We start from the raw sequence: 12,081 nt of genomic DNA, 5'->3' as shown, positions 1-12,081 counted from the left end.
CTTGAACTTGTTATGTAGACCAGGCTGGCCTCAAACTCATGGAGATCTGCCTGTCTCTGCCTCTGCAGTGTTGATTGAAGGCTTGTGCTAGCACACCTGGCTAAGTCCCTTAGGGAAGGAGGGAAGGATGGAGGGGAGTGACTCTTACTCCCAGCTGCTCCCTACCATGTTTGCCTTTGTCTCTTTATCAGTTTGCCGAATTTTAATTTATTTTGTTTCTCCATTTTGTTTCTCCAGAGTGGTATAGTTTAACCACTCTGACCCCCTTTGAAACAAATTGGAATACAAATGATGTAGAAAAATGAGCAGCAGAGTTCAGAAATGCTAACATGGGTTAGACTCAGCACACAAAGGCCTCAGAATTCCGATCGGATGTTTCTTGTTGATACATCAGTAAGTGGTGGGAAATAAATCTTAGATCCATCTATGATTAATAAGTGTGACACAAAAACTGAAGAACACACACACAGAGGAAAATCTAGGAATCAAAGTACAAAGGTAACATATTCTGAAGGCCACTGTCCACCTGTCAACTCTATGGTCTCTTCTGGAAGTGCATTACAGAGCACATTAATACTTGCTCGGTCACTTACCTAATGACATTTCACTGCTATTCAGAAGCACAATCCTGTAAAACACCTACCGTGTTTGTGAATGAATGCCAGTCCTTGCAATATCTGGTACATTATATTCCTTACAGCAGACTCTGGAAACAACTTATTTCTGTATGGATCAGAAGAAAATGAAGTTAAAAACCCAAGTTTCTGTATTAAAGAGAATCTCCTGTGTTTGTGTCATTCTGGTTATATAGTATGAAGTTAAGAAAATTTTACTAGATCCTTTGATAATAAATACCAGAGAAAAATAATCACTTGATGGTATAGTGAAGCTAAGCAATAAACACCAAGTATATTCAGTTCTATTACAAAGAAGAGAGTAAACCTTTTATAATAATAATAAAGAAACCTTTAACACTGTATCTAAAACCAACCTGGGCATGGTACCTATCTGCAATCTTAGGACTCAGAAGGGTCATATAAAGAGCTGGTTCTCAGCCTTCCTAATGCTGACACCCTTAATAGAGTTCCTCATGTTATGACCCCCAACCATAAACTTACTTCATTGCTACCTCATAACTATAATTTTACTACTGCATGAATAATAATGTAGCTATCTGGCATGCAGGATATGATATATGACCCTATAAGAGGGGTCATGACCCACAGGGTGAGAACTGCTGACATCGAAGGATCTTGGGTTCCAGGCCTGTCTCAACTACGCAGCGAGTCTGAGGCCAGCCTAGCAATGAGATCTCTTCTCAAAAACTACAAAATGAATGGAAGCGAGCAGGCTGCTTCTTGGGAGTTACCCGAGGGCTCCCAGGCACAGGAACGTGGCTGGGCCCTTCACCTAGCTGGCAGATTTCACATTAGAGTCCAGAGGCATGGCTGTTAAAGGACGACAGAAAGAACTGGAAAACCGAATAAACAAAACAAAAAGCACGACTACTTTGCAATTTTAACGCATAAAAATGTTGTGAGGCTGGAGAGATGGCTCAAAGGTTAAGAACACATACTACTCTTGGTAAAGGACCCTTGAGAAGTCAGTTCCCAGCACCCACGTGGGGGTGGCTCATCGTGACTCCAGCAATGGCGCAGAGCTAGTCATTGGAACACCAGCAATGGCACAAAGCTGGCGCCTCTGACCTTCGTGAGCACCTGTACACACACATAGTCCCTACATGCACACTTTAAAATAATAATAAAAAAAAATCTCAAAGACACTTTGTTAAAAGGAATAAGGTTATGAGTAAACCATACCTTTCTTTAATGAGCTGGTAAAGGTTTTCCTTCATGTACTCAAAGATAAAGTAAAGATGGTCGTTTTCCCTGATAACCTCTTTTAACTTTACGATATTGGCATGATTAAGCTTCTTTAAAGACTGAAAGATGGTGAGAGACAAAACAAAGTTAGAAAAATAAATCTGTGTAAAAGGGAAAGAAACCCCAAGCACACACAGAGAACAGTGTCTAGTCTCAGAAGTGAGAAGATACCATGGGTTACATTTTATTGGTAATTTAATAAACAGTATTTTTCTGAGGTCACTTAACTTTATCTAGAAAGATGACTTTGATCAATTCACTAGAAGGCTAGAAGGTGAGCGTCTGAAGGTAAGCTGGTATTCCTGGCTGTACCCAGCCCAGAGCAATAGGTCAGGACTATTTTTGTGGCAATAGGCCCAGGCTATTTTAGGCTTACACCCTCACAAGCATGGAATTCAGGTTGTGTAAGTGTCGAGAGGGGAACCAATAAAGAAAGCCATGGTTTTAAATCTTCTAGCTCTAGAGAGTACAGCTGGTTAAGGCTGAGATCACCAGGCAGTAGCCTACAGACATGTTCAACAGGAAATCGCCCAAAGGACTGAGTCTCATAGCGTGACTGAGGTGCACAGCCTGACTGGGGCACACAGCCTGACTGGGGTGCACAGCCAGATTCTAGACCTTCATTAGACTTGTGAGTCTACGACAAAATGGTCCTTCCTACAATGTAAGTTTTAACTACTAGAGAGGAATGAAGACACATTATTGATGAAATTCTAAAGGAAAGGTCTAAGAGCAACGAAGGTGAGAAAGTCAGGCAGTCACTGAGCGCTGAGGAACATGACCACGGTTCAGAAGATGATACAGGAGTTTCTGATTACTTAGCCTGCATACATAGTTTTTAAAGTTCATTTGAATGTAGCCCGGCATGTATGACTTGCCATATACACCATCTGTCAGCAGTGAACAAAACTGCTGACCTATTATTAGTGAGCAGCAACTGTGTTCAAGTACAATATCCAAGATACTCAGTCTGGGAGTCCTATCTGGATGACCAGAGTTTGACCTCATTGCCTTAAAAAGTCTTTTCCCACCGAGGGCAATGAAATCAATACTGATAAACCATAGAAGCTTCCCTGCCTTTGAATGAAAAAGAGCACACATTTTGCTAGGTGGTGATGGCACACACCTTTAATTCTAACACTTGGGAGGCAGAAGCAGGTGGATCTTGGAATTCGAGGCCAGCTTAGGCTACAGAGTGAATTCCAGGACAGCCAGGGCCACAGAGAAAAACTCTGTCTCACAAAACCTTTAGAAACAACAGCAGCAGCAGCAGCAACAACAAGAACAAAACCAACCCCCCCCCCCAAAAAAAAATCCCCAAACCCAAAAAACCCCAATAAACCAAACAAAATGTGTGCAGAAGGAAGTGTTAAAGTGAACACCTAAGTCCAGAAGGACCCAAAAGATCAGAACTTGGAACAATGGAGCTTGGGCCAGTGAGGAAACACAGACAGCAGAGAAGGCCCAAGGAAGACCCTTCTGGAACCTTCACCCCAAAGGACGAATTCTTGCCAAGTCATGCTGCTGGCTTGGGTCCTCAGCTGGCTTGGCTACAGTCTCCTAGGATGACCCAGCAAGCTTGATTATTTCTTTTGTTTGGACTGGATTCCTGCTTTCCCATGAGGAACTATACAGGCTGCCGTTCACTGGCTGCGCTGACTGCAGCCATCTTTTCTACCCGTTTGCTTGAAGCGTGTCACAGGTATCGCTCGATGAGCAGCTTCACAGCCAATTCATTCAGAAAAAAGGGAAGTGGGACTTAGAGCTTTTCTAGAAGGAGGGCAGAGGTTCAGCTCCGAGGCGTGGTCTCTCTGAAGCATGAATTACAGGCCATGTCTAAGAGCAGCTTTGAACAAAGCTCCCATTTCATCCCGTTTGAGTGAGGTTACTGAGCAAGTTAAATTTTGTGTGGTCACATTACCCAGATCTATTTCCAAAAAAGAAGCATCTTGTGTGGTTATAGAGACGTTTCTGAAGGAGTAGAGACAAGCTTTTTTTGTGAGAGCAGATAAGCATCAGTAGCACCTCCAAACAAGCCAACAGTTCTCACAGGGGCGCTCTCCACGGATACATCAATAGTATCAATTTTGACACCCCCCCCCCCCAGGGACTGATCGATGCTTTCCTCACTATTAAAACTGAAATGTTCTATACCCTAAGGATAAACATGGTGGAAGACAGTGTCTGCTTCTCAGAGGCCAACAGCCCAACTGGGAGCATAGAATATGAATTTAAAATGCATGTAATGGGACTAGGCTTGGTGGTATGCATTGCCTGCCTTTAATCCCAGCACTTGGTTGGCAGATGCAGATGGATCTCTGTAAGACTAACATAAGTATTTACAATCACTTTCACAACAGAGAACACTACATTTATGTATGTATGTATGTATGTATGTATGTATGTATGTGTGTGTATGTTGGGCCTGTTTGTATGCATGTACACCACATGCTTGCAAGTGCCTAAGAAGGCCAGAGAGGGCGTTGCGTCTGACAGAACTGGTGGCAGTTCTGAGCCATCTACGTGTGTGTTAGGAAGGGAACCAAACTGGGTCCTCTACAAAAACAGTGAGTACTCCTAACTTCTGAGCAACCTGCCTAGTCCTGAATGCCTTAAACCTTAATCAAGCTTAATGTTACAGATTACCAGCAAACAAATACCATTCTTCAAATTGGGAGACTTGTAATAAAATTATATCCAATTATTATTTTTCTCTTCCTCCTCCTCCTGTTCTTCTTCCTCCTCCCTCTTCCTCCTTCTTTTTGAGACATGGTCTCTATCAATCGTGGACGTCCTGGAATGTGCTATGTAGACCAGGCTTCCCTCCAACTCACAAAGATCCACCTGCCTCTGCCTTTCAAGTACTGAGATTAAAAGTGTGTAGCACCATGCTCAACTCCTTCCTTCCTTCCTTCCTTCCTTCCTTCCTTCCTTCCTTCCTTCCTTCCTTCCTCCTCCTCTTCCTCCTCCTCCTCCTCCTCCTCCTCCTCCTCCTCCTCCTCCTCCTCCTCCTCCTTCTTCTTCTTCTTCTTCTTCTTCTTCTTCTCTCTCTCTCTCTCTCTCTCTCTCTCTCTCTCTCTTTCTTTCTCTTTTTGAGATAGGATCTCATTATGTAGGCTTGGCTGGCCTGGAGCTTGATACATAGACCAGTTTGGCCTAAACTCAGAGATCCACCTGTCTCAGCTTCCCAAGTGCTGGGATGACAGTCATGCACCAGCACACCTGACAACATTTTTTACTCATTACATATATACACGGACAATAGCTTCAACAATATCTTCAGGCTTATGGAGTCTAAAAGAGTTATTGCTTTGCCCTTTATAGATGAAGTTTATAGGCCCCTGCTCTAGACCTGAAACCCTAATTCCATGCACTAAATGGGCTGATTTCATATCCTTCTGGGCTTCTCAAACAGGGTTGAGAGGACTAACAATAGATGAAGCACTTCTCCAATGCACAGGAAAATAATTACATATGGAAAACCCAAGCAGTCAGTCTACCAGGGGAGGCATAAGAGATGACTGAGGCAGGATGGAAAGAAGAGAGGAAGAAGAGAAAAGGAAGAAAAGGGAACAAAAGTGAAGATCAGGGCTGGGGTCAGCTCTGCTCTGAGAACTTGCTGAGGAGGTGTGAGGTCCGGGGCTTGTACATCAGTGCTGGACTTGGGAATGGAGGCGGGGCAGGCAAAAACAGGAGGTTCTTTTTTTTTTTTTTTTTTTTTTTTTTTTGGTTTTTTCGAGACAGGGTTTCTCTGTATAGCCCTGGCTGTCCTGGAACTCACTCTGTAGACCAGGCTGGCCTCGAACTCAGAAATCCACCTGTCTCTGCCTCCCGAGTGCTGGGATTAAAGCCGTGCGCCACTACGCCTGGCCAGGAGGTTCTTTTTATCAGGCGTTGTGGAGCCTGTCAATCACAGCAAGTGAGAAGCTGTAGGACTTAAGAGGATTTCTAGTTCAAGGGCAACCTGTGAGATATAGGCAGACCTTATCAAAAAAAAAAAAACCCTCCAAAAAAACAAAAAATGAATATGGAAGGAAAGAAGGAAGAAAGAAAGAACAAAGGGAGAAAAAAACTAACGAACCAACCAACCAAACAAACAAACCAGTGAAGACACACTGTGCAATGCTGACCAAGCTCAGTGTTGGTCAAAGAGTTCCATCACACCCAACAGAGTACTCATTCGTGCAAAAAAGTGCAAGAGGCACTGCTATCATAGCTAGGAAAAACTAGCTACAGGCAGAGTGTCCTTCGCATCAGTAATTAGGAATGACACCAGTAGGGGCCATGCTACAAATCACCAGTCACTGAGCTATGCTGGTGGGAGAACGCCATTAACAACAAAAGCACTCTGATAACCAGATATTCACTAAGTAACGCTGCGCTCTCCCGCTGTCAGACACCAACTGTATAATGTCTTTCCTCTGCTTTCACAGCATTGGTGAGAAAAGATGAACGGGGTGACCACGTCAACTGCAAATCTAGCCGCACAAACAGCTATTCTAGTCAGCCAAACAGAATCATTCTGGTAAATTAATAAATACCTTAACCTCCCGAAGGTTCATGCATTCTTCCCAGGAGTAAAACTTTCTTTTCATTCTGAAAGAGAAGAAAAGGAAATTGCATGCTTATTTATAGGCTCCAGCCTATGAAATGTTCACATCATTTCTTAAAAATGTCTTTATTCAGGCTTGGGGAGATGGCTTGGTATTGCATGCTCTTGCAGAGAACCCTCACTCAGCGGTATGGCTACCCACATAGCCAGCACCCACACCAGGCAGCTTAAATCGCCCGAAACTCCATCTCCAGGGGATCCAAATGTTCTTTTCTGGCCTCAGTGGGTACATACACACAAATAAAAATAATTATTAATTTTTTATCCTGAACCTAACCAATGTTGGTTTCAATTTTTATAAAATATTATACTATTTAAAAACAAAACAAAACAAAACAAAACCTCATTTTAAACCCTGGTTAAGTCAGTCAAATGTAAATCACTAAACTCCCCAGCAGCTGTGGGAATCTGGTGTGCTGCTTGGTTTTTGTCAACTTGACACAAACAAGACAAACCTGGGAAGAAGGACTGTCAACTGAGATCATGTCCCCACCAGACTGGCCTGCAGTAAGTCTGTGGGACACTGTCTTGGTTAGTGATTGAGGCTGAGCTCACTGTAGACAGTGTCATCCCTGAGCTTAGCAATCGACAAGGCGCAAGCCAGTAAGCAGCACTCCTCCATAGGCTCTGCATCAGCTCCTGCCTCCAGGTTCCTGCCCTGACTTCCCTCAGTGATGGAGTGCAACCTGAGAGTTGGAAGAAGAAATAAAGCCTCTCTTCACCAAGTTGCTTTTGGCCATGGTGTTTACCACAGCAACAAAAACCCTAACCAGGAGCCTGGTGCAGTGTGAAGAGCCAGGACTACCATCTGACTACCACTAACTACCATCTGACTACCATTAACTACCATCTGACTGCCACTAACTACCATCTGACTACCACTAACTACCATCTGACTACCATTAACTACCATCTGACTGCCACTAACTACCATCTGACTACCACTAACTACCATCTGACTACCACTAACTACTGTCTGACTACCACTAACTACCGTCTGACTACCATCTGACTACCACTAACTACCATCTGACTACCACTAACTACCATCTGACTACCACTAACTACCATCTGACTACCACTAACTAACTTGGACTGAAGAAAGCGGCCTCAAGTTTATTCTTTGTAGGCCAGAGCTGGCCAATAGAACTTGGAGATTTTTGGTGATGGTGTGGTAGTCACGAATTTGATGGTACAGGATGAGGTAGACAGTAGTCCTTAGACTTGGGGCAGGTGGTGGGTTATAAAAAGAAAAGAAGGAGGAAGAAGAGGAAGAGATAGAAATCATGAAGGTGGAAGAGAGGGTCCCTGGGAGAGATGGGGGTTGATATGACCAGGATACATAATTCATATGTATGAAATTTTTAAAGAATTAATTTAAAAACATTTAAAAAAAAACTCTGTGGTTACTGTGCACTTGAAACTTAGCTAGTATACCATAGGAACTATATTTTAATTGCAATGCAGATGCCAGACTATATCTCACTACTCTCAGTAATAGAAGGAGGTACCTCTCCCCAGTGCTCTAGGGTATTGGAATGCTTGGTCTCAAGTAGATGGCTGTTTGGGAAAACTTAGGAAGTGTGGCCTTGTTAGAAGGAGGTGGAGAGGGGGCTTCAAGGTTTCAAAAGACTCACCCCATCTGGAGTGAGTGGGCTCTATTTTCTGTTTCAGGTTCCAGACATAAGCTCTCAGCTACTGGTCTGCTCCTCTGTGCCTGCTACCTCAGCCCCACCACCATGAAAGTGAAGAGCTAGTTCAATGTAGCTAGGCATATGCAGTAGGACCTATCACAAGATCAGGGCGGAAAGGAATTAGGTAAAGTCAAGATACGGAAAGGCTGAAGACTGCAACCAAGAGGGAAGAAGGCGGAGATAAGAGAGAGACAGAGCTGGAGAAACAGGACAAAGCTGCAGCAGCCTGAAGGTCTCAGAACTGATGCTTGGTGCTAAGAGGATGACACTGAATGAAAGCTGTGTACACTAGGCCCTCCCAGGCTGTGGTGCAGGAAGTTCATTTAGAAGGTGACTCCAAGAATCCAGGGCAAAGAGCAGCAAAACCGGGGGAAAGGTGAAAGATCAAGTACAAGACACAGGACTGAGCTGAGACCAAGACCAGAGACCAGAGCTCAGCTCTGCTGTGAGCACTGAGTCTCAGCTAGGTTACTACTGCTGTGATGAAACACCATGACCAAAAGCAAGTTGGACTTATGTGACTTACATTTCTACATCCATAGTCATTCACTGAAGGAAGTTAGGACAGGAACTCAAACAGGGTGAGAACAGGCAGGCAGGAGCTGATGCAGAGACCATGGAAGTTTGATACTGGCTTACTCAGCCTGCTCTCTTATAGAACCCAGAACCACCAGCTCAGGGATGGTACCACCCACAGTGGGCTTCCCTCATGAAACATTCATTAAGAAAATGCCTTGTAGGCCTGCCTACAATCTGATCTTATAGAGGGTCTTAATTGAGGTTCCCTCTTCTCAGATGACTTTAGCTTGTGTCAGGTTGACATAAAACTATCCAGCACAGGGCTACAAAGAGGCACGAGGACACAAAGAATGCTTGTCACTAGTGGTTTTAATCGACTGTCTTTTCAGTTTGGTATGAACAGTGAAATGACTAGAAGCCAAGAGCCTTATAGAGAATCTGCTAGTCAGATGGCAAATGGTAATAGGTTGAAAGTAAGGTTCTAGTGGGAATGAAGTAGGTAGACCAGATGGATATTTAGTACAATTGACAGGACTGGATGAATGAAAGTGAGGCATCTGGAGTTGGGGAAAACGGAGTCAGAAGGAGTACTGCAGACCCATAATCCAGTTCTTGGGAAGCAAGGAAGAGGGTTGTGGATTCAAAGCCAGCCTAGACTACATAGCAAGACTGTCTCATATAAACAAAACAGAACAAAGATAAGAAAGAGAAACACGTCTGGAATAAAATGCAATGGTATACTGGATATAGGTTCAGTTCAAGGAATGGTTTTTAAATGGTTCCAGGATTTAGTGGAGATGGTAATAAGGCAGAGGACACAGGTGGCCTGGCAGGCAGACTCTAACATGGTTGCTAAAGACCATTATCTTCTATTTATAATCACGTATACCCTTTGTCCTTCAATAACTTGCTTCTAGCTAGAAATGGCACATTATTCTGAGAGAAAGTCACTTCAGTGATTGGTTTATAAGAGTGAAAAGATGGAAGATAGACTTCCTTCTTTAAAAAAAAGATTATGCCAGGTGGTGGCGGTGCACGCCTTTAGTCCCAGCACTCAGGAGACAGGCAGGTGGATCTCTGAGTTCAAGCCCAGCCTTGTTCACAGAATGAGTTTCAGGACAGCCAGGGATACACAGAGAAACCCTGTCTTTAAAACAAACAACCAATTTGTTTATTTAGTGTACATACGGATGACAGTGTGCTTCTATGTGTGCCATGTGTGTGCAGGTGGCCACAGGAGCCAGAAGAGGTTGTAACCCCTTGGAACTGGAGTTACAGGTTGTTGTGAGCTGGGACTGAACTCCAGTCCTCTGTGAGAGTGGTGGGCATGCTTAACCTCTGAGCATCTCTCAGTTCCTTATTGACTTCCTACTGCCTACATCTCAATGAAGCAAGTCTCTACATTGCAACTGACTCTTTGGAACAGTCCACCTGGCAAAGGATGGAGAGGCAACCTCTGGGCAATAATCAGCAGAGAATGAAGACCCTAAGACCAACAATGTGAAGGACCTAAATGCCACCTAAGTCACACGAGAGAGCTTGGAAGTAGACCCTTTCTTTCCCTGTCCAGCTATCAATCAATCTATAGTTTTGAGCAGCACTTGGACTGCAGCCTCAGAAGGGCCCCTGGACCAGATAACTCAGCAAAGTTGTGCTGGCCCACAGAAACGGAGATCTAATGTATGTATGTTGTTCTAATCCACAAGCCTGGAGTTAATTGCTATACAGCCACAGGTAAGTAATGCGAAAGGTCTGAATCATGGCTACAAGAACTAAGTATAAGTACAAGACAGCAGATGCAAGACGGCAAATATCAGATAGGCACACATTTCCTCTCCTGGCAAATGAAGCTTATTAACTTCACCCCTCCCTCATCAGAGGTCTTATGGCTTCTTTATAACGCTAGAATCATTGCCTGATTCTTCCTCATGCCTCCCATTCACTCCCCTTTAGAAACGTTTCAAAGACAGGGAATGGACAGAACGGAGTTGGAATCACCTTGATAGGCAGAGCTGACTATGAATTTTCAAGAAGTCAAGCATAGACTTACTTTTTAATGGCAATCAGTTCTCCAGACTCAATGCTTCTCCCCAGCAGGACAGAGCCGTAGGTCCCATCCCCAAGCTGCTTGATCGTTGTGTATCTATTCATGGTGCGTGTGCCTGCTCTGTCGGGACACTCATCTCAGGGCCGAGGCGGTTCAGTCCTGCAATGGTAGCAGGCCTCCCCAGACTGTAACCAGATTTTTCGATGGCAGCACCAGCACAAGGTATTCAACAGAACGTGATTATCTCCCAAATACATATTTTCAAAGATCAGTCTTCTGCCTGTGGGGAAGCACGGATGGTTAGGACAAATGATAGTGAACACTTTGAATGTGTGGTTTTGTGCAGTCTAAAGCAATGCTCACTGAACTGTAGCCACCAGACTGTCATTTACTCATTTAAGTAAAGTTTTATTGGGATAAAGCATATTTAGACTTGCTGATTATCTCTATCCACAATTGCAGCACCGAGTATTTCTGAGTACTGGATAGCCTATGCTATCCAGTAGCCTATGCTATCCAGTTTATGCTCTGGAGTCACAGAAATAGTTGTCAACTCCTGGCCTAGATATTCTCTTTCAAATACAAATAAGTGTCTTTAGAAAGCTAGAGATGGCACGTTTGGAAAACAATACAATGAATGACCTCCAATTCAGGGCTTGATTGGAAAACCTGCCTAGCTGCGGTGAAGGAGGGCTGCTGAACTAAGAGCACCCATGCTAAGTGTGTTCTCTGCACATCAGCTACAGTCAGCATGCAAACATACAAGAGCCAGAGGAGGCCATATCACACTGCAGAAAGAAAGCTGACACACACATTACGGACTATGCGTAGCTGAGTATCATCAGCTCGATTTTTTTTTCTTTTAGATGATCAGACAAGGAATGAATCATCCAAGGCCTGCATATATGATATGTAGCAACTACCCGTTGTTGTAGGTTTGTTTTTCTTTTTAAATAAGTCCTTGACATTGTAAAAATTTATATAATTGAGACTCACTCAGTCTACCTATAATAAAGATGTTTTGTAACCCAGGTTACCTGACTAAATTGAACATGGGATCCATGACAGGGGCCTCAGAAAGGGGCTGCAGTGGAGACTTGATGAAATGCAACCACAGTCTGAGGTTTAGTTGTAACATTGTTACACACACAGTAACTCTCGGGTCCTGATCGGGACTATATGGTTACTTAGATGGAGCTGCTCGGTGCAGTTTCTAGTACGACAATATTGCTTGTAAACCATCTGTGTCTCAGCGCCAAACTGAAAGGCAACAATAAAAAATAAACCTAGACTACGTTCTTGTAAAAGCTGTGTATGACTTGAGCA

The 12,081-nt window shown here is 43.7% G+C and overlaps 2 protein-coding genes across 5 annotated transcripts in view; both read right to left on the bottom strand.

Annotated features, from left to right (window-relative positions):
- Positions 1-11,034, bottom strand: part of LOC147002076 (ciliogenesis associated kinase 1) — a 37,561-nt gene extending 26,527 nt beyond the window's left edge. For all 4 annotated transcript variants that reach the window (XM_085844807.1, XM_021171315.3, XM_085844809.1 and 1 more), the window contains exons 1-4: positions 10,759-11,034; positions 6,425-6,479; positions 1,821-1,942; positions 644-723 (exon numbers count right to left, since the gene is read on the bottom strand). In XM_085844807.1, the coding sequence (XP_085700933.1) occupies positions 644-723; positions 1,821-1,942; positions 6,425-6,479; positions 10,759-10,859 (358 nt within the window). In that variant the 5' untranslated portion in view covers positions 10,860-11,034. The remainder of the gene's footprint in view (positions 1-643; positions 724-1,820; positions 1,943-6,424; positions 6,480-10,758) is intronic.
- On the bottom strand, positions 1,821-11,028 carry Cilk1 (ciliogenesis associated kinase 1). The gene is made up of 3 exons (XM_085844810.1): positions 10,759-11,028; positions 6,425-6,479; positions 1,821-1,942 (listed from the first exon to the last, which is right to left on the bottom strand). Exon 1 carries the CDS (start codon positions 11,010-11,012, stop codon positions 10,893-10,895), a length of 120 nt encoding a protein of 39 aa, XP_085700936.1. The 5' UTR covers positions 11,013-11,028; the 3' UTR covers positions 1,821-1,942; positions 6,425-6,479; positions 10,759-10,892.
- Positions 11,035-12,081: the final 1,047 nt, after the last annotated feature.

Source organism: Mus caroli, unplaced genomic scaffold (genome assembly GCF_978045245.1).
Source record: "Mus caroli unplaced genomic scaffold, Mus_caroli_1 scaffold_11, whole genome shotgun sequence".
In the NCBI taxonomy this organism is placed as follows: domain Eukaryota; kingdom Metazoa; phylum Chordata; class Mammalia; order Rodentia; family Muridae; genus Mus; species Mus caroli.
Note: the sequence above shows the minus strand (reverse complement) of the source record. Positions and strands in the feature narration are given on the sequence as shown.

Coding starts and splice junctions, on each gene's coding strand:
- Cilk1 (XM_085844810.1), bottom strand. CDS start 11,012: ATGTATTTGGGAGATAATCACGTTCTGTTGAATACCTTGTGCTGGTGC.